The sequence below is a fragment of the Oculina patagonica genome, chromosome 9 (assembly GCF_052425735.1).
Source record: "Oculina patagonica isolate OP01 chromosome 9, crgOcupat, whole genome shotgun sequence".
Lineage (NCBI taxonomy): Eukaryota > Metazoa > Cnidaria > Anthozoa > Scleractinia > Oculinidae > Oculina > Oculina patagonica.
In genome coordinates this window covers 10602852-10625866 of record NC_135766.1, presented here as the reverse complement: position 1 = coordinate 10625866, position 23015 = coordinate 10602852, and the positions used below count along the sequence as shown (strand labels likewise).

At 38.0% G+C, this 23015-nt stretch overlaps 2 protein-coding genes across 2 annotated transcripts in view; one reads left to right on the top strand and one right to left on the bottom strand.

Moving 5' to 3' along the window:
* LOC144665647 (5'-3' DNA helicase ZGRF1-like) overlaps window positions 1-23015 on the bottom strand; it is a 64239-nt gene that overhangs the window by 3930 nt on the left and 37294 nt on the right. Inside the window, 28 exon segments of the mRNA XM_078526913.1 lie at window positions 173-259; window positions 390-450; window positions 1517-1554; window positions 1826-1855; window positions 4082-4165; window positions 4296-4335; window positions 5146-5207; window positions 5314-5391; window positions 10678-10726; window positions 11267-11428; window positions 11550-11621; window positions 12534-12627; window positions 13196-13220; window positions 13222-13284; window positions 13401-13445; window positions 14407-14511; window positions 14963-15081; window positions 15750-15781; window positions 16560-16674; window positions 17184-17280; window positions 17536-17619; window positions 18129-18251; window positions 19293-19340; window positions 19735-19778; window positions 20699-20737; window positions 21103-21195; window positions 21372-21510; window positions 22433-22861. Coding sequence (XP_078383039.1) covers window positions 173-259; window positions 390-450; window positions 1517-1554; window positions 1826-1855; window positions 4082-4165; window positions 4296-4335; window positions 5146-5207; window positions 5314-5391; window positions 10678-10726; window positions 11267-11428; window positions 11550-11621; window positions 12534-12627; window positions 13196-13220; window positions 13222-13284; window positions 13401-13445; window positions 14407-14511; window positions 14963-15081; window positions 15750-15781; window positions 16560-16674; window positions 17184-17280; window positions 17536-17619; window positions 18129-18251; window positions 19293-19340; window positions 19735-19778; window positions 20699-20737; window positions 21103-21195; window positions 21372-21510; window positions 22433-22861 — 2457 coding nt within the window.
* On the top strand, window positions 7042-9574 carry LOC144665741 (somatostatin receptor type 5-like). The gene has a single exon (XM_078527037.1). It carries the CDS (start codon window positions 7238-7240, stop codon window positions 8282-8284), a length of 1047 nt encoding a protein of 348 aa, XP_078383163.1. The 5' UTR covers window positions 7042-7237; the 3' UTR covers window positions 8285-9574.

Here is a 23015-nt window from a genome sequence, read left to right as displayed (position 1 = left end):
ATACAATAACAGCATTGAGAAGTATGCGACACAAATCTACAAGAAAATTATGAAAAAAGGAAGTAAAAAAAGTAAAAGATAGAAAGGATTTGGCAGGTGCAGTGGAAGCAAGCAAAACCAACCAAACAAGCAAACAAGCAAGCAAACAAACAAAAACTTTGAACACTTTCACCTCCTCCTCGTTGTAGTAGCTTCCGTCTCGTCCGCATTTTTCCTTCCCTTTCGCCACGTTGTAAAAACACAGAGTGGGAACCAGATCCTATTGGAGATAGATAATTATGAGTAGAGTCTTTATGGAAAGCGATTCGTAGTTACTTGTTCTGTTTATTGAATCTATTGGTTCTGACTATCAGCTGGTACGTTAATGGCGATCTTAAACAATGACTTACCACTACTGGGGTACGGTCTTCTGCAGTTACTCCATCAAGAAGCTTGTTTTCATAAAACAGTCTGTGGCAAGAGAACAGAAGTAACTTGAAACACTCACAAATTCTGTTTGAATTGCCATAGACACAAACCTGGGCAAATTCAAGGAACCGTGATCAGGACAGAAGACTACATTAATAGACCTTGTTATTCTTTTGTGTTCATGCTAATCTGCTCTCCGAGCCTCGTCAGCATGTACAAAATACAAAAGAATTTTAACTCCAAAATGAGGTCTGAAGGACAACTAACATAAACATAAATGAATATTAAATAGCGTGAAAAAGTTCTGTTAGTGTAGCGGCTCTCGTAAGTTTGTAATTCTTCTGGTCTTTTAGCGTAGCAGTTGTTATTGTTTTGTGGCTTAATGCATTGTTCCTGCTGTTTAATTGTTCTCTCGAAGGGTAGCGAGACATTCATGCGAGACCTCTCCGAGAGCTGCTACCCGTCCGTGCTTGATTTCAGCGATATTTAAAGGAGAAGTTCACTCCAGAATGGCCATTTATTTTCTTTACGCCAATAAAAAGTTTATACAAAGATATGTTATTCACCAAAATTTCAGCCTCCAACGTGCGTTATAACCCTACGAAATCTTTCCCAAAACTCGACAACTGAGCGCCGCCATCTTGGAGCTGGTAATGTATGCGTGACGTCAAAGAGCTCGGCCTGAAGTTTTGCGGGAAAATTTAAATACTAGAAACTCCTTGTTTCTTTGTAGTGGCTTTTATTTGTCCAAATGCCTGTTTGTGCAGCTCCATTTTGTTCAAAGAGAGCTCCAAGAAATACAAAAAACAAGGAGTTTTTACTATTAAAATATTTCCGCCAAACTTCAGGCTGAGCTCTTTGACGTCATGCATACATTACCAGCTCCAAGATGGCGGCGTTCAGTTGTCGAGTTTTGGGAAAGATTTTATAGGGTTATAGCGCACGTTGGAGGCTGAAATTTTGGTGAATAACATATCTTTGTGTAAACTTTTTATTGGCGTAAAGAAAATAAATGGCCATTCTGGAGTGAACTCCTTTAAGTAATGCGCCCAACATAAGACTGGCATTTAGCACAAGCTTAGGTCAAAGAGATTAACTCAATACTAACCTGTTTGATATGGCGCTAATTACGGGATGACAACGATACTGCAAAGAAAATAAACGTATTAGCAGCGATTTTATCTTCTTGTAAGTATGCTAGCACTCGCTAGATTTTAATTATGTCACAATATATTCTTCAAAATGTTCCTTTGGCTGTTATATATAGAGTTTAAAAAGCGCTTCGCTCCAGCGGTACTGTTAAAATCTTACATCCCAAATATCAGTCCAGACATAAGCAAATTAAGTTAATCACGGAGATGGAATTCAAACAATTAAACATATTTATTCCGCAGCCGTGATTATGATCAATATTTACCTGTGTTCTAAGCAGAGTGGGCTCATAACCCTGAAAAAGACAAGGGTAATTCTAATGTGACTTATCACTGATACCTTTGTAGACACGTCACGTCACGTCACATCATATCACATCACATCACAATATGTAATACTTGTAGCATTAAGCAGGAGGGCATTTTGCGTGCGCATGCGTCGATATGGGCTAGTGCGCACGACAGAGAAGTTCTGCTATCGATTGTTTACATATTTTTCACAATTTATGGCCTAATTTTCAGCTCAAAATAAAAGATGTTTTAAGTTTTATATGCTGTATACGATCCTAAGAGTCCTTGCTTTATCTTCTGACAACAACAAGCATACTTTGGTGTCGGCGTGCCGTTTATCTGATCGACTTTGGCTATGTGTATTAAACATTGCGCGTGGACAAAATGGCGACCGAATGTCGAGAGCCTAAATACCTTGCCCATGTTTTTAATAGCTGGGAGATCTAAACGGACAAAGCGCTACGGCTACTTAGTACTAAAATATAAAACAGCAGTTTTATCTATACGATGTTATAATCAAGTATCTCGGGTTTGAGCGAGTGGTCATGATTTTGTTCAGATTTTTCATAAAACTGCAATTTCATCGTTCCCACGATGCAAAAATCTCAAAATCTAACCTTGATCTCCAGCGTCTACCGATGATATATGGAGCCTGAAGTACTTAAACTATCGTCTAATGCTGTGAAGGTAGCGTTAAAAAATGGTCTATTGTGATAATTTTTAGCTTTCTTTAACGTACGTTCTCGCTGGTTTATTCTAACAGAGAAACTATCGTTTGTGATTATTTCCTTAAACTTAAGCATTGGTCAAAATAACTTCACATTTCGATGTACCACAATTATTCCGTTGAACAAGAAAAGAATTACTGAGATCGGTCTTAATTTTAAAGTGTTATGGTAATTCTTTGCTGGTAGACTATTTGTTTACATTTTACTATGTTAATTAGTACATTTTTGGCTCCTTTATCAAAATCTAGCCTTGATCACCAGTCAAAAAATAGCATGAAACGAACAAGCGATATATATATTTTTCAGAAACGTTCTAATAACTGCTGCATAAAATGTCTTAAGAAATAATTTTTAACTATAAACAATGTTATTTTCAAATTTTCATTCAACGTTTGTTTCTTTAAGATTGATGTTCGTTCTGTTATAACGACTGTTTTACTTCTGTGTCGCCTAAATGTGATTTAAAGAACTGCAGTTCTTGTTCCAGGAAACCCTGTTTGCCAGTCGCGGGCAAGTTGGCTTTGCTTTAGAGTCATCAGTGAGCTGCATTATCATGTGCAGAACACCCAAACATGTCTTTCTCCTCAGGGAAAACCCTTTTCTTTGGTGGCCGTCCCTTTAGGCAAAAAATCTCCCGACAAGCTATAATATTGCTTACACTCTGCCTGTATTACAGCAATTGATTTGATGTGAAGTTTTGATCCTAATATATCACACTCCAGCACACGAATAAATGTTTTCCTCTTTTTACGGCCTGTTTGATTTTTGTCGGTGAAGGCTTTCCTAACTGTCCCACATATTTTCCTATTATTTGCAACAACGATCCCGAAGCAGGCCAGAAAATCTGCTTTATAAGAGCCTTGCCACACACAAAGCACTTTTTCTTGGCGAAATTTACGTCTATATTAAATTATGTGACGATAAACAGTACAAAAAACAAAGTTTGAATCTTCCGCGCCATTTTTATTCCCAAGATCACGCGGTCTTTGTACAGCGGTTGCACGCATGCGCCCGCAAAATGCCCTCCTGCTGTAGCATTATAAGCCAAATGTTAACAGCAATGAATTCGTATTTTCCAAATCATCCTCAAGTACATTTGTTACAATTATCATGAATAAAGATTAATGAACAAAATGGATGCGTGGAAACATTCCCACTAAGCTCTTTGAATGTTTTTTTTAATTATCGATTTCCTCTGTTCTCTCGACATACTGCTATGTAGTCAAAAGCTTTCCCGGGGGGGCAGGATTAAGTCAAAACTAGCTATTTTGGAGAGGTAAGGCCGTTATAGAGATTATAACAGTATTAGTGAACTATTTACAACAATCCCTGGTGGTTTTTGAAAGGTGGCCGATGCTGAAAGCGAAACCAGATCATATACAAGAAATTGCTGGAAATAGTGTGCAGTTTACCTCAAAGCTGCTCTTAAACTGCAAAACTGTTTTATGAACCTCGTATTTTTCGAGAAACAGACTAAAAAACGAAGAAAAAAAAATGACTTACCATCTTCATGAGGCGATCGAACATAGTTTGTTCAAGTCCAGCTTCGTGATCAGGCTCTGAACCTTGAATCGTGGGACTCAGTTGCTAAATAAGAAAAATGAATATGAACAAAAGCTGGTCAGGGTAACTGAGGGGTTACAACCAGGCATGCACAAGCCAACCGGGTAGAAATAACGAAAAACAAACAATGAAAGAAAAGAAGTGATTTACGTACTTTTGGGTCTCCAACCAGAACCAACTTCCGGCATTCAAATCTGCAAAATAATTAAGCAAGATATTTAATAATTATCCTGCAAAATCGCGCGGAATGTCGCCTGATACTTAGCTCACGATGTAATAGGTGGTGTTGGCTAAAATCACACGATATTCCGCAAGATGTAGCTTTCTTGCCACTGTTTTATTGTTCTAAAAGTTGTCAACCATTATACAGCTACAAGAACTGTGGTTACACAACGCTTTGCAATACTTTGGATGAATCTTGGCAAACTACGTATATTTAACAATTATCCTGCGAAATCGCGCGGAATATCGCCTGATACTTAGCGGAAGAGACCGTAGGCCGAGTTGGCTAAAATCAGACGATATTCCGCTTTAATTATTCAACAAATTGTCATCGAAACACATTTTGCAGATAGAAAAATTGTATTTATGCACCGCTTTACAAGATTTCGGACGAATCTTCGCAACCTACGTATATCGCAGGATATCTGTTACGTATAGATGACAGATAACGTTAACATTTTGACCATATATGGGCAGCGCGCGCATTTGTTGAATAATAACGCAGGATATCTGTTATGTACGGATAACGGATAACAAGGCCGTCCTGCCCATACATGGCCATCGTAACAATTTGCAGAACAATAATGGGATAGAGCTTAATTTCTGTCACAAGTTTTTTTTATTATTTCAACATTTGATTCTTTTTAATTAGTGTCTCCAATTAGACAACTCGGGCTAAATACGTTGAGACTCAAATAAAGGTTTCCCTTCACTTACTTACATGGTTGGCTAGCCAGGTATGTGAACGTTCGCTGAATTCATAAGCATAATAATTCACCTACCTGGCCATAGGAAGAAGAGAAGCCGGTTCTGTCATTTGACTGCACTCGTCCAGGAGTAGCACCTTAAAAGAAAACGAGTTCCACACATGCGCGAGTTAGCATCACGTCATCTTCATACTTTGTACGTTTTTTGTTTCTTAAATAATGCTGGGTTATGGTGGAACATACCGGGAACTTCAACTTGTCCAAGCAAGGAAACACACAAGCGGCACACGTGACTCCAACAACTCGAACCTGCGATAATTTCTGAGGACAAGACGTATAAGTTTTTGTTCAACAAACACAGAATAAAAAAAGAAACAGAAAACAAAACAAAAAAAAAACACTGTTTACTGCTTAAACGAACAAACAAAAAGACAAAAATTGCAGAACGTATGAAGAACGAATGAACGAACAAATGAAGGAAAACGAACGAACGAATGAACGAACGAACGAACGAACGAACAAATGAACAAACGAACGAGCGAGCGAAGAAAGGAAGGAAGGATAACGATAGAATAGGATAATCTTTTTTTATGCACGAGAAAAATTCGTAAGCTAATTACAAAAATATAAAAAAAGTACAAAAAACAAACAAACAAACAAACAACAAAATTACGACTTAGAGCAAAATATTTATATGACCGAAAGAAATTAACACACTCGGGAATATTCTCTTAAATCCTCCCTTACATCACCAATACAATTCTTCAAATTTAAATATTACACTTCTCCCTCCCTTTTTCTCGGAATTTTAAACAATTTTAAAAGAGTTTAGTCCTACCGGGAGGAAACTGCATTAATCCCCTTGTACTTAACAGTTTCCCGCCCTATTAACATGAGGCCTGTCCCGTTTATTCAGAGAAAAGTTTAATTCTTATTCACCATCAGTGGAATTTTAACATCATATTGTGAAGCTTAACGTACTTGTATGCTTATATACAGCGCTTCAAGAAGACTTACTTGCTGAAAAAACTGACTAAAAATAAGCTTCACGACATATTTTAGCTTTATTTAAATTTCCACAGATTGATCAACAACTGAATTCTCCTATCAAATACAATACATTGTCAGGCACAGGAGATGAAAAAAAAATCATCAACTGTATAAAGGATATTATTTTTACAGCCTATAACAGCACTTTGCAGCACTTCAGTAGCTTAACGAGAGTAATATGATCTCTGAATGCATTTAATCAAACCAAGCGGCTTCACAAAACAAAACAGTAGCAAAACAAAGCTGATTAAACACAAAAGATGAAAACTTCAATCAGTTATATCGAAGCTTACTGTGGAATAGAATGAAGTAAGTTGACAACAGAGGCAAAAGCAAATTTCATTTTGTTCGACCTGATATGATGTCAGATAAAATGTAGATTGAGATGGAAACAGGCTGGAAGAACATCAGTCGGAGATAAGGCTTGGAAAACACCAGCTGTCGAAACTCATTTCAAACAGCTTGTTTACACGAAAAATGCGACATCTAGTGAACTTAAAGCTGGAAATATAATAATTATAATAAAAGACTTTGCATAAAGATTGGTCAATGACACGAGAAGGAAAAAAAAGCACACAAAAGGTAAGAAGATGGTTTTGTCCTCCCTACACAAAGTTTTTGAAATAAAAAAAAAATAAAAAGTAAAAAATAACGCTCGCAGCCTACACGCAAATGTTCAAGTGACACCTATAATCTTCTTAGAAGTGAAAATACAGCTACTGTTTGCGTTTCGGTAATCAAAAACGAGCAAGGGTCAAATAAAATTTAGTGCAATAATTACATCCTGATTAACATTTGCAATCGATGATCAATAACGTCATTTTTTAAAGGTAAACAGTCTTAAAAATTATAAGCTTTGATTTGTAGATTGCAGTTCAGAGTAGATTACAACTCTTGTCAAAGAAAGATATTTCTTTGACCACTGTTGATGCCAAATTACTCATCGCTTCAACATTTTGGTGTTACTAGCGTCATAGGAAAGCCAAAATAATTTAACGCCTTTAGTTGTTGAATCGAGACCTTGACGGACAAAAACATAAAATTCGTGTTCGCAACTTTCACAGCTTTACTCAATTCCATGTAAAACACGAGAGCCTTGTGAAAACCGAAAGAGAAAATGGCTGCCCACAATAACTCTACTGAAACACAAAGCTGCTTCCTAGAGAAGAATGAAAAGGTAGAAATAACCTTAGCTGTAATCTACAGTATCATAACAGTGCTGGGGATCGCTGGAAACTCACTCGTGATCAACGTTGTGCGGCAAAACCGTCACATGCGAACCGTCACGAACCTAATGTTGGTGAACCTCGCTGTCGCCGACATCCTCTCTCTAATCTGCTCACTACCAAAGCGATACTTCGATGTCATCGACAGGCACCCCTTTGGAGAAGGGGGGATATGGTTATGTAAGCTTTTCAGCGCTAACAACGTGGCAGGGATTACGCTAGCGGCGTCCGTGTACACTTTAATTTTGTTGGCGGTTGAGCGCTTTCATTCGATCGTTCGACCGTTTAAACCACCACGGATACACGAAACCAACGTAGTCTACGCGCTTGCTGCAACCTGGGTCGTTGCGAGCGTTGCTCAAATACCAGCGTTCATCGAGACGACTTTCAACGAAGTCACCTGTAGCTGCGAGAGCCCATGGACGAATAGGAACGCGGCGCGCTCGATGCGTACAGCCGTGGTCGTTATCATCACGCTAAACGTCTTCCTTCCGATCATTGTTATCAGTTTTTGTTACGCGCTGATCATCAATGCGCTCCACTGTAATAAGACAACCAGCGCTCAAACATTTGATCCAAGAGATCTACGATCCAAAAAGAAGATCGTTAAACTATTGATAGCGGTGACGTTGATGTTCTACACCTGTTTCTTACCGTTCGGTCTATACATGATGATTCTTGCGTCGAATTATGCGGACAGGCTTAGCTCTGATCAAAAGATTGAGTTTTTGAATGGCTTTGAGGCGGTCAAGTGCCTGATGTACACGAGTTCCTGCTTGAATCCCGTGCTGTACGCATTTCAAAGTTCCAACTATAGAAACGGGTTTAAAATGTCTTTACCTTGTCTGTATCGTGACCGTGTTCAAGTTTACGACAGCGAACGGCTCCGGCAAACGTATCGCCGTGAGAGCGCAAACAAAATATCCTCGATTTGTTAACAGATAATTCCTACAAAATGACTGACTGTTTTGCAAATGATTAGAAGGAAGAAAAAGAATAAAAAGAAACAAAGATAACAAGGGCCAGGAGCAGACGCCTTCTTTCCCTCAGATCCCAGGCACGAGCGACAATTTAAGACGGATTCCGCTGAAAGTGCCAGCAATGAGCGCAAAAATGAATTGCCAAAAATCTACTCTTAGCGCGATAACATTTTTTATACGGCTTAAAACGTCTCACGGTAATTCATTTCTCGAATTAACCCCGCTATTTCATTCTTAAGCATTCTCGAGAAATTTGATGTCAAACCTCGTAAGGAGAGCTTAAAACGCGCGTAGTTTTGTTTTGAACTGACGTGAAACGTCAATTTTAACTAAATATATGAAAAACTTCAAATTCGTTTTTCTCTCGCGGGGTCAGCTTGAGAGCTTAAATTTCAATAGGTTCTTCTTAACTGTTAGTATTTAAACTGTGACCACGCTATGAGGACCTTTTGGTAACTTTTATTTTTGCCTTTATTGCTCGAATGTTCAGCGAAAACCGTCTTGAATAACTATGGTTCGCGCATCGCCCACCGCCGCTCACTACTCAATTTTTCCGTCGCTTCACTTTCTCCTCGCGCACAAGAAGAAAAAAAAAAGGGAAAGGAGGAGACTGCTGGCACTCTAAGTGCTTCATTTCAGTTATTTATCTAGATATTTTAAAACCGAACATTCTCTTTCGAATTATACAGTTACGTGCAACAATTGTGTAAACGATCACAATGTCATAAAAAAGGGTAATCGTAAGCAGAGAACATTAATATTCTTATTATTATAATTATTAACAGAACGTTCCGCACACTCATAAAGAAACATTTTACTGGTCACAATATATTACCCTCTGTATAGGATATTTGGAAAATAAAAATAAAAGAAAAAAAATTATGACATTTCGTAGGCCTAAGACTAAGACAATCAATTCTATTAATCGTGGGGTGTTTAAAGCTTTGCAATATCCATGAAAAATCGATATGTGGAACATACTCTGTAACATCAAGATGAATTTTCGATAGTTGAGGCAGTTATTTTGCTACAACCTGAATCCAAGTTTGGCTCCACCGAAGATAAATTTTTGCAGCGTCAAGTTGTTTACTGGGTATAGAAGTCGTCTTGTTAGCTCTCTGCTAACACTTCTTTGTGGGAAGAACTTATTGCAAGTTCTTGGACGAATTCGATGGGAGCGAGAATACGTGTACTCTATACCAGGGATTAATAAAACCCTAAGATGTAGCCGTTTTCTATAATAGTTGCTCGTTATAACGATTATTTAGCTGCTTGGCAAAAAAGGTACTCTTCATATTACCATAACAAATTTTGACATAAGTTATGCACAGCTGTCCATATTATTTGAGTCCGTTCGCGTAAATTCTTAAAATTCGATTTTGAAATCATGATTAACTCTCCTTAATGATTATCAGTGTCACATCGAGGTCATATCTGCAACTTGATTTTTAAGATCATCTACACACAGCACCTTCTGGCGACCCCCAAAGCAAAATTAAAAACATATGGAGAGAGAGCGTTTGCCGTGGCAGCCCCAAGGCTGTGGAACACAATCCCACTTGAACTTAGATTAAGTCCTTCTACTGACATTTTTAAGAGACATTTAAAAACGTACCTTTTTAAACAGGCTTTCTAATTATTATTATTTTTTTTAGGTACATTTGAACTTATATTTGTAAATATCCGTTTTTAAAATTTTTAGAGTTTTTAACTTTTTAACATCATTTTATTAATATTTTTTATTGTAAAGCGCCATGAGCAATTAGTGGATTTTGGCGCTATAAAAATACTTTTTATTTATTTATTTTTTTTGATGAAATAATTTATCCTTTTCACCTGTTTCCTTGAGAGTGTTTTGATATTGAAGGATAAATTAATTTCGCTAACAAGATGTCGATTGGACAGAGGATTTTTAAAAGGGTTAATCGTTTCTCGAGTATTCGGACAGACAGTAAATACGAAAACGATTAAGAAAACTGCTATTTGACATCAAATTGACTATGGGACGTCGAAACTTTTATTTTTCTTTTAGCAACGGTCAATTACTAAATAAACACTTTAGAATCCGTGTTTGAAAGTTCAATACAGAGTGATTTTTAAAAGCAAAACAACTGAACTGTTGACGTTTTCATCTTCACCATTACCGGTAAATGACACACCATTGCGAAGTTTGGTAGCTTGTAACATAAAAGAGAATCTGAACAGTTCACTGTATCTTTTAACGTCTTTATCTTCCGAAGTTTAAGACATTTTAAAAATTATTTTTTTTTCTGTTTTTTTTTATTTTATTTTTATTTTTATTTTATTTTTTTTTTTCATTTCATTTTATTTTATTTCATTTTTGTACTTACCCTTTTATTTTCTCCTAGCTTGTGCTGTTCAATGCCTTTTCGGACATGACTGAAATATTAAAAAAAATAGACTCAGGTCAAATAATGTTAGGGGATATTAAATTGAAAGGAGCTTCCAGGAATAAACTAACTATACGTTCACAGCGCAAGGCACACATTTGCCTCGCTGAAATCCATCTGAATCTCTGGAAAAAGTTCTCGGAAAACCAAGCTGAGGCTATTTAATTTACTCGAATGTTCAGTCTCTGCTGTTTTACATTTCAGAATGTTGCAAAATAACACAGGAAATTAATTAGTAATAAATGCCTCAGAATTATCCTGCACATAAGGTGGCCACACAAGAACTCAAATGCTGAAATTAGGAATATTTGTGAACAGGGGTCAATTCAATAAAACATTTACAGTTATTGTTTTAGAGGTCAACTGAAACGTGAGGCCTGTGCTCGCTGCGCTCAAACGACAAATACTTATGACATTCCGCGGGGATACTACCTGTTCGCCAACAAAACGGCGTCCGAGCAACGAACGTAAAAATTCCACACCGAACAGTACATGAACACTGTTCGCAAAATGAATTATAAGTGCTTACTTTCTTTCCGATGGTGTAAGTTCAGTCTTCAGGAGAGATTGTAGTTCTTTTAACTCCTGGCTGTCGCTTCCTGTACTATGCACACTATAGGGAAGCACTGGTTTGGCAATCTTACGAATGCTTCCCACTCGAACGAACTCTTCAAACCCGAGTTCCAACAATCTGAATAGCAAAAGTAATTATTTCATGTGATCAACGTTGTTTTCTCCATGCAAAGTCAATCTTTTGTCAAGCAGGTGGGTGTGAATAAAGAAAATCAACAACCGCTGTACGGGGATCTTACCCTAACAGAATCCTATCGACGGCCACGTTTGTTGTCGAGGACACCAGGATCTTCCACGGAGACGTCGAGTTACTGACAAGGAAAAACAGTCATTTTAATATCAGTGGTGTTTTGTAACTAAGTGAGAATCTATAGACCTTTTGCAAAAATGCCTTCCATTTAATTGTGCTGTTTGGTGGTCAGGTTTCTTATGACGCTGATGGGGATACTTGAAAATATATGCTACACTGAGAAGTTAGTGTTTTTGGTTAAAAGGCTGCGGATTTGTGCCTAATTCAAATTAGCCTGCAGAACAGGCGGTTTATTTTTTGCGGGGTTATTACGCGAAGCGCGACCCCACGAGCGCGGAGCGCGAGGGAAATTTTTTTTTTCCTTTGCGCTTCGCGCTCGCCCCCACGCGACCCGCAAAATAAAAACTCGCACTTTACCCGCAACCCGCAAAATAAACCGCTTGTTCTGCAAGCTAAATTCAAATTCAAGACATCTGTATGCCTAGCCTCGTTTTCATGTTTTGGATAATGAATATATCCCTGTAACTTCCCATTAATAGATGAGAGTTTTGCCTTATAACTCCATACACTGATTTATTTTGACTTGACCTTTAAGGTAAAGTAATTTAATTCTGTTGACAAATGATTCTTCTGGGAGCCAAAAGTTAACGGCAGCCACATTTGCATAGGGTCTATACATCATTTCCAGATTTTAGTTAAAATTTCTGTTTGTTCACTACCCGCGCGCTTTTTGGCAAAGCGTCATTTCAGAAACAGAGTAGGCGTTACTCACAATAAACGGGCAGCTCTCCTGTGCATTTCCTTTCCCGAGATACACTTAAGTATTAGGAGCAGCGTATGCTGGTATCTCAAGCAACCGGTGTACTCACACACGGCATAAGAACAACTGTGGATGCTACGTAAGACGATTTACATGCTGGTAGGAGTGCAGTTAATCACTATTCGTTTATCTCTTTCAATAAGTAAATCTCACCTCTGCTGATTGAGAGCATCACTGGCTTTGAATAACTCCACCAAATACAGAACAACAACAGCGAGTAAAAAGCTTTTTCCCGCACCAAAAACGCCTGTATGTGAGAAAAGATTTGCTTAAGGTTAACATTTTACTAAAAGATGTATATCATGTGATCACGTTTTTATCATTGATTTTCGACGACAGTTGTGTTTGTGATGGTAGTGCTTTAGCTAATTCTATGAAACGTAGAAAAATGACGTCAACGAATTTGACCAATCAGACCAAACATGTTGTTTTCTCAACCAATGAAAAGCAAAACTAAAAGCAATGGTGACTTGGCTTACGGCAGTTTTCCCGCGCTTCGCACCGGTTAAACGTTTAAGTGTCGAGTTATGATTGGCTCATTGAGTTGCTTGAGTTTTTTGAGATAATCCAGGTGCGATGTGATTACATAAAGCAGAAAACGCTGTTTAGATGCGACTTCCGGGGTTATGAAATCAACGAACAACACCGCCGGAAGAAATAAAGTGGATTTCTCGAAAAGTAAAATGTTTTCCAAATTTATACGGCAACAAATAATACGGCACTTTTAGTCAATATTAATATCTAAACACCAACAATTTGACGCGGTTCAACTCGAAGAAAAATAGGAAAGCACAATAAAAGACTTTGAAACTTACCGTGTATCAAACACACTGGCAGAGAAGGAGCTGTCCGCTGCAGACGAGCTAAACATGTTGGCGCAGGATAGCAGAGCGGCCGCTTGATCCTAAGAAACAGACCAATAGAAAAACAAGAACAAAAAGGTAAGCAATGCTAAACAAAAAAAGAGATCAACGACTTTATAGGTTGCATTCTTATAAAAATGTTAACTTTAACACCTACCTTGTTTAAATTAAAACGCGCTATCATTTCTTCAGCTAAGCTTTCCTGTGTCAAAAAAATACAGAATGTAAGCACAACACACCCTATTAATTATCCAACAAAGTGTTTTCAGTACAAATGAAATGTGTCCTGTTTACGGTAAGGTTCCACACTATATGTACTCCTGGCCATGTTGACTGTGGAATGTTACTCCAAGTATAAGTGGAACCTCTATATAACGAAGGACCAAGGCGTTAGGGACTGGCACAGTATGTTTGTTGTAAAGAGGTTTCGTTATGTCGATGTCCTTTTCATATATGTTACTATTACTGGAGCGAACAATACCGTTCGTTAAACCTTAGGCTGAGAGAGCTTAAAGACAAACATGATACTTAAACGAATATATTGCCAGTGTTTTAATTTTTTGCTTTATTTTTTTTTTTACCTGGATTTTAGGTACGACTCAAAACGAAACAACAGCTCCCCCCCCCCCCCCCCCCCCCGAAACAACAACAACGACAAAAAGTAGCTCCTGTAGAAAAGGAAAACAACTCGGCAACCATTTCTTTCTTGTTTACCGCCTAAAAATTCAGTATATATAGTGTTTATTTTGATGTTACGTTGCCTTTGAAGCAGGCAGTTTAGGGGGGGGGGGGGGGGGGACGACGCAAAAGAGGTTGAAGAAAGTACGGAAGGGGAATGAAAGTGAGATAAAAAGTCGAGAGGGGAAAGGGGAAGAGGAAAGGAAGACGTCCCAGTGTCTGTCTGTCTGTCTGTCTGACTGTCCGTCCGTCCGTCCGTCTGTCTTTCCGTCCTTTGCTTGCCGTAATCACATTCCAATCTTTTGCTTGCACTCTTTTTCTCTGCTTTGGCATCCCCGGAACCGAATGCTACGCAGGGCAGCTTAAAGCCTTTATAAGACCTTTGTTAACTGACTGCGTCGTTTTTGAAAAAAAAAAAAAAAACAAAAAGTTACAAATTAAAATATTAACAATTTGTGGCAGGAAGTGATAAGTTCTTTCATTACCGTTACGTCTTGCGGTAGATCCAGCTGTCCAGCGGAAGTCCCTAGCGTGGGCGGAACAAACGAAGACACACGTGACGCATTCCTAATGTTTGGTTCCACTGTCAGCTGCCCTCTGCTACACGAAATAAATAAAACATAATAAGAAAAGCAGGGAACAAGTTTTTAATTCTGCACCAATTCGCAATCTGCCATCAATGAAAGATATGAAACTAGAATAGGTACAATTCTTTCAAGCATTTTAATGTATACTCTTTTTTAGTGGAATTACGATGGACTAAAACTTATAAAATCGACTAAAACAATCAGAAGTAAAATTAAATGTTTGTACAATATGCACTAAGCCTGAATCAATTATATTTAGTGTTCATCAGCGTCGCCACCAAACAGAGATGGGTAAAACTGGGGGAGAAATGGAAGACGATCTACAAACTTGAACAATTTTGCCAAATAACAATGAACATCCTTAACGTCGCTAAATTAAAATTAATCCTATTAGTAGCGATAAAGAAATTTACTCAACAAAGAGTAACAACATCTACAAAGGGGGTGATGGAACACACCTTTGTAGAATGTAAGGAAGAACTGGCATGTTCTGCATCTTAACATGCTCCTCAATGTTGCTGATACAAGTCAGTTCAGTGCCAGCATTGCAAGCCATCAAAGCATGGACGGTTTCTGTGGAAAGACAGAAGTTTATCATTCTGTGATCCATGAAAGCTAATAATGGAACGAAATGGTCGACAGAGCATTCGAAGACGAATCGCAACTTTTAGAGAGGTCACGATGTTTCTCAATTTGTAAGACATGTTTCATTTGTCAGTGCAGGAGCTCAAATCATCCCTGATGTGGAATTTTATACCATTATGAATAAAAGCACCAACTTCCCCTGACCTCAGTTTTGTTGGCTGGAAAATAAATTTATATCCAGGGAAATGACAAGCCATTGCCGGAATGGTCAGAATAATTGTTAATCCACGTTTCAGTAATGCCAATAAGGGAAAACGGAAAGCTTAAGTGATCAAAGAGTTGTTTTTCTGATTATATTTTTGGCCTATTGTAGTTAATTTATTTTATGCTTTTATATTTTCTATTTCTTTTTGGCAAAATAAAATGGTTGCCGTTGTTGTTGTTGTTGTTTCGACCTGAATCACATCAAGCGGCCAGAGGACGCTTCAATATAGAGCGACCTCTCTGTGGAATGAGTTGCAGCCTGCAATCAAACTGAGCGAGTCCGTCACTGATCTCAAGTGCCTAGTTAGGCCAACGCTTCTGAATGTCTTTTTACTCTACATACACTGTGATCCTTCAATTAGTAAGTGTTGCATTTAGCTCGGTAAGCTTACCTCCACTTTGCCAGTTGGAAGGAGAATACCCACTGCATAAAAAAAGACGTATTAATACTAATGAGAGACTATACAACAATAAGTGATTTTATTAACAACACAAAAACGAAAAGAAAGAAATGTAATGTTCTGTGTGTTGTTACGCTTTTTTGCTGTCCAATCTCCTATTTTGATGTAGATTAAGATTCTACAAAACCAGTTACAGTGATTCCACTAAAATAGAAGGAGTATTACAAATTTTCTGAAACTTCGTCCAGGTCACAATTATGTTATGAGCATTAAAAAAATGAAATAAAAAATGGGGGTCACCGCGCTAGTTTTTGAGTAAAATGGATGGGCATTATAGTAAATATACGACCCGCGAGGTATATATTAGGAACCCTAGTAATCCAAATTGGGATCGCTATTGTTTCCAGAAAAAATCATTTTTGCATTAAAGTACTAGTCTAGTTCAACAAAATACACTTTGATCTTGTATTAAAAACTATTCTTATTGTACAGCAATTAAGATAATGAAAGAAATTAAACTACCTAAAAACGTGTTTTTTTACGGCATTAAAATTAAAATATCTCAATGTAGAATTTTAAACTTTTCTTTAAATCGCGATATATTGTAGACAACCGTATGCCATTTTAATTTAAGCATTACAAAATGGGGGTCACCGTGCTCGTTTAAGAGAAAACGACCATTTATTTCCCTACCGAGCTTAGCTCGTGCGCGCGCTAAATGACGCGAAAACTTATGCGCAGCAACGATGCGCAATGCAATTCCGTGGAATCACCTTAAAGAAACAGATAGCAGGTTAATACCTGATTGGTTGTATTTCCAGCTCCCCGCTGGAGGACGGTCCATAATAAGCACTGCTTGCTATAAATGTGGAATCTGGATTGAACGACAAAGTCTTTGATATGATCCAGATGTCATCTGAAACGTAACAAAAAGTTACGAGTAATTTACTTGAACATTAAAGGAAAATAACTAACTTGCCGACGGAGAAACTGAATGATGGGTTACAAAGGAACAAGCGAAAGTACGAACGAACGTTGAGTAACCGCCATTACAAAAGACAGGCCGCAAAGGCATTACCAGGTTTTAGTAGAAACTCAGCTGTGTTCTATTGGAAATCCGACGAATCTGATTGGTTCCTCTACTGTTTTCTATTCGCCGATAGAAAACAGTCCGCGCGCGCGTAGCTCTTTAAGCGGTAAATTTTCTTGATTTTTGTCTTCAAAGTGCACAATATTGTAGGTTTTGAACTGCAATCCTTTACAGTTTCTACTAAAACAATTAGACTACTCGCCTTCGTTTTCTATGAGGCGATAGTCAACTCGGCTGCGCCTCGTTGACTATTTGCTCATAGAAAACTCGGGCTCGTAGTCTAATTGTTAATTAGAACTATTTCTAGTGTGTTTAAACAGAGAAATTCAACTCACCTTTTGAATAAGTCGAAGAGTGATCTTTTCGAGAAAGTTCCAAATATAGTTTTTTCTTTCCGTATTCAGCATCGCCACCCTTTTGCTTTCCCCATTTCTAAAAAGGAAAAAACACTGTTAAATGCCTATGCAAAAACTTTTTTTTACCGATAACATCGATACATTTACAACAACAGCAAAATTAAAATAGCTAATTTTTACTGAATTGAGTAAAATATTAAAAAAGAAGTAACGAAACGCCGCGGTCTCCGCCCATGCAGGTAAAGTTTCAAATCGCAGTAATTTTATTTTTTTAACGTATTTTACATCGCCCTGTCATTGATTAAGTTACGCGATTAATTAAAACAGTTACCTTTGTTTTTGCTGCTCCAAACTTCCATTTTGCTGCGTCTCCGCTTTTCCTTATCAGATGACACTCACAGTAAAATGCGACATTCTGACGAAGAAGAGAGTATGAGAGTGGTTTATTGTGACACAATAATTTATGATTTTTTATTGCTGTGAACTATTAAAATCAGTTCATGTGTAGCCATGTCATTCACTGTTAGCTGTCCAAGTGAAGGTAGTTACGCGGTTTGTAATTACTGCTTGTTGTAATAGTTGCATTAACCAATCAAAATGAATACCATGGACATCTAGCCAATCAGCTTGCAAAACCACAACCACCGCTGTTGCGTCTCACGTGACTTTTCCCGCGCTTTTCAGCACCGAGTGCCCTTTTCTATTCAAGTTCTAATTGGTTTATTTTGCCTCTCGCAGTAACAGTGATTGTTAGCATGGTGGTTAGCAGTGGTTAGCATGGTAATCACTGGCAACTGACATCTTCAAATGAGTGAAACTTTTGACAAATTGGCATGGGAAGCCTATGCAAATAACGCAAGAAAACTGACAATTGAAAGGAAGCTTTTGCGATGCTTGAAGTGTAATGTATTGTTTTAAACTTACGTGACTTCTAAAAAAGGACATCAAGCTTTCAGAAGATGACAGCGTCAGTTTATTTGAGGACTTTTGCTCCGCTCCTTTCGATCCTGTCTTGTTTGCTTGGTATTCATCGGCCCACTTAAAGAACTACACACGTACAGAAGTTAACTTTTCAGCCTTGATAACTATTCTGCATACAGTTCTTTTAGCATAAGTCGCAACAAAATAACTTCAAAAAATTTTTTTTATCCCGGCTTCAAGATCGGGAGTAGAAAGGTATCAGTGATCAGACTGGATCGGTTAGTGAAGTTTTCTGACTGTTCTTCACATTTTTTTCTCATAAAGAGGGCTGCTTTGTAAACAAAAAGGAACTAAAATGTTGGTAAGCAATTCCTAAAAGAAAGCTGGAAACAGTGGATTTATGTCGGTATGACAAATCCCCCCTTTGCGTTTTCGACGTTTTTTTCGTAGTCCGTGACGAAGTTACAAATGTTTGCAACAAAAAAACGAATCATATACAAGTGTCATTATTTCGGAAAGCGCGTACTCGGATCCATGATCATATACAGAGAAACATTAAAATAGATGAGGCAGTATGCTCCACTTACCGCGGAGAAGTTGAATAATAGGTATCGATGGATTAACTAGGTACAACTTAAAATTACTTTTTGACTAGTTTACCCTCGATCATTCATACTAATTACTGTAGGAAGTTATAATTGCAAGGCGCATTTCATCATACACAGAGGTAATGAGAAATAAACTATTACTATTATTGTTATTATTTATTAGTAAGTCGTACACCTACTGTACATTATACGAACACAACCCGCGCTTTAGTACATGACTGATTAAGACACCTTCCACTACGAACTATCATCATCATCATCATCATCATCATCATCATCATCATCACTTTTGTGTTTAAGTTATTGTTATATTTTAGCCTCATATCGAGATTTACCGTCGCAGAGCTGAAAGAATGTGGTTCCGTAGTGAACAATAGACTGAAAAGTCCTGGATATCCGGGCTACTACCCAAGCGATATGGATTGTAACTACTCAATCCCATTCCACGTGGTATGGGCTTAAAAATCATCTTTGATGAATTTGACGTGGAGTTTGATTCATCGTGCTAGTGAGTAAAGAAATGACAAAAACTGTTTTTACAAACATGGTCACTCTTTACCTTGCACTGTGCTTGTCCTATTCCTGGGCAGGTGTAGAACAGTCGTCCCTGTGTAAAGAGCAAATAAACATGACCACAACTACTACCTGCAGAGTGAAAGGTGATTTCCTCGGGGGTGAAAGCTTGAGGCCCCAAATAATTTCATTGTTGTGGCCTTTGTTTCGCTATTATATTGCGAATTCCCCCCCCCCCCCCCCCGCCCCCTCATCTGCGGTAAGCATTGCACTATTCTTCTTAACAAACCTAACAATCGTGTCTGAGCTCTTGACTTTTGACAGTGGAGTAGTTGCTTGGCAACGCGACGTGTCTTTTAATTATTATTTTTTTTCGTTTACGTCTAGCAATTAATAACGCGAAATTCTTTGAGTGTTTCTATAAAGATATGATCAAAAATGACACGAATTACGTGACTGTGTATCAGTAACAACCCGACGTTACTAACCTTGTTAGCCCCGTCCTTTTTAACAGCTCTTAAACGTGCCTGGCCTACATTATTAAAAAAATAGTGAGATAGTAAAATGAGTGAGTGAGTGAAAATGTTCAGATAACAATGTTATCTAAACATAAACGAATTGACTGCTTCAAGTAAGCATACTACTAGTAACGCAAGTCTCCTCGAGACAACGAAACAAAAATAGTTGCATTAAAGTGCCCAAGGAAAAAATAATAATTGATGTTTATTTTAAAGGCTTTTCAAAATAAAGAATGTAGTTTTCCTTTTTGCAATATCTTTGTTCGTTTTAGAGATATTTACGTTTTTATATAATGCAAATGAGAAAAATTGGGCCGTCAATAATTGTTCCACAAAAAGATGAATATTTGAGTGCTCTTCTTTAAACTTGGCACGATGAATGTACACCACAAAAGACACAAAATGGCACCTGTCGTGCCGTTGCCGTGGTAACAGTTTTGCTGTAAATACCTATTTTAGGAAATACTGATATCCCCAGTTTTTCCTTAATCAACGATGATCCACTCCCAACAAGCTAATGAGGAGAGTTAGGGTAATAGGGCATTATGTGTGTTCCAAACTGGACCCTCTGTCCTACTTTAAAGGTTTGCAAATTGAGATATTTGGTTTATGACAGAAAGAGCCTGGAACCAAGAGTATTGCCATGGTTACATCATAGTATGAGCCATCTTGCACCTTGCACCTGCCAAGTTTCAGAAATATCACGTTTATATTTTCAGAGATATCCTTGATTTTGTGATCTATCTTTTAGTGGAACAATTTATGACGTCATCATTTTCCTCATTTGCATAACACAAAAACGTGAATATCTCATAAACGAAAGAACATCTTTCAAAACGGTAAACGCCATTCTTTTTTATTTGTAAAAGCCTTTCAAATAAGCATTAATTAATTTTTACTTCATAAGCACTTTAAGCAAAGTGTGACATGTTACCATGAGGGCAGCTGGGACCATCTGAGCTTGGACGATTTCCTGGAAGGGGAAATAAACTTAAGTTAGTTTTCGTAACTTTTTGATGTACCACCACAATATACTCTACTGCAACACCTTAGATACCAAGTACACTAAAATATATTTTCAGAGTTAAAACTACTCTATTTTTTTAATAATGCGTGTTTCATTTCTTGAGAATTATGTCTGAATGTTTTTCGGACTTCCGATCAGAACTTTCCAGGGTCGCTCGTTTCGCTCGTAAAGGGGTACGAATACCCTGGGTACGTGGGTTGGGCATGCCCCAACCAAAATCAAAACATGACGTGATCTTCAAAGCCAAGAATTAGGAAGCCGGTAGTAAAACAAAATTGATTTTTTTTTTCATTTAATAAGAAGTACAGTACCTTGTTCGTGGGCTCCAAACCCTGACACGTCAACCTTCTGTAGGGCAGCGTGGTAGGTGCGAGCTAGCTCAAACAAAACTATGTTCAGATGTTCTGAAATTTGAATTGAAAGAAAATTTCATTATGTAGATAGTGAAGTTTGGGAAGCAGGAAATGCAAATTAAAATGCTACACAAGAAAGACACTGGAATAAATTTATTCAAAGTTTTGTAGTAGTAGAGTCAATGATTATTAATTAAGTCACTCCATAAAGTCTACTATTCACTCACCTCTCAGTGCCGCCTTAAACACTTGTCTATACTGCATGACATTCTCAAATGCCACAGGAACAGTGACATGTCGAGTTGGCGTGACACTACTGTCACACTCCTCAGCTGATGGAAAACTCAACTCACCGGCCATGCTACGCTGTTTTTACGGGAAAAAGAAAAAGAAAAAAAGGAAAAACAATATTGATTTTTCACTTAAGGAACGGTTCAGGAAGAAAGAGTATTGCCAGAACATAGCATCACTGATATTAGCATAACCACACTGACCTACTATTGGTAATCACGCAATCTGATTGGCTGCACAGGTGCCTACTATTGATCCGTAGAAGGCTCTCGGAGCGCGCGCTTAGTCTTCGCTGAATTTTATCAATCAAAACATTCAATAAATCAACCCTAGCTATATTTTGTGTTTAATAGGTCGGTCAGTGGGTTATGCTAACACAATTAGACGGCGCGCTCTCGGTTTCTACCGGCTTTTGATAGTTGGCTCGGGGCTTCGCCCCTCGCCAACTATCAGCCGGTAGAAACCTCGAGCTTGCCGTCTAATTGTTAAATAGTTTCATTTCTTCTCATTTGTGTACGCCATCGTACAGAAGGTAAACGAATTCCAATTGCATATGATAGCATATTAAACCATCTTAGTTAGAACACGGCATGCAAAAACATGATCTGAGTGGGTATCAAAAGTTGCATGAACCGTCATCAAACATTTGAAGTTTGTACAACATAGTTGATATGGTTTCATCGAGTCGTCAACGGACGAAATTTCAAACCAGGAATTTCCTGTACTATCTGCATGACTATTGATTTTTCGTCTGTAATTATTTGTTTAAAACATTTTGACGATCCGATAAAACGATGCCAACTTTATTTTTTGGGTGCGAAAGTTCGCATAACGGTCTGCCTACTTCAAATGTTTAAAGAAGAAATATATAAACCATTACGAGCCACCTTAAGAAGTGCGTCTTTCATTTTGATTGTAATTTCCTTACTAAGATTTGCGATGATGAAAGAAATACTTTTGAATTAGCTGTAGTTATGTAAAGGAAGGAAATACTTACGTCTCCAGGTAGATTGTTAGCCAAGAATTCTGGTGCAGTGGGAGGTCTATAACTATCTGACTTTTGGCAAATCTCTTTTCTTGCCTGGAACATCGCATTTTGACTACTGGGGAGGTCGCGTTTACATCCCAGCCCCACCCTCCTTAGACCCACTCGTCGACAAGAACCAAGCGATGTTGAATGCTTTGGGTTCTGTCTTTTCTCGGTCAAATTTCCATCGAACTCTTCGTGAGGTTGACCGATCTCTCTTTGGGATGGACCACGTTTCTGTAGTTCCGTCGTCGCCGTCGTTTTGGAACAAATTAGAGGGAATTCGTTGGAACAAGTCCCAGTTGGCGGGTCATAGAAAGCGACAGAGTTTTGGAAATCTGTTTGCTGTGTGTCTAGATCTTCAGGCGGAGCGGTAACTAGGGGAGCCCTTCGTCCTGACTGCAAAAGAAAGAAAACTCATTTGAAACAACATTTACCTAGTTTTATCAAACAATCGACGTAAAAACGTAAAATTGGTCCTTATCTTACAGCGTGGAACTTACTAATTATATAAGGGGCACTTAAAGAAAGTGTTGACTAATCCTCAACAATT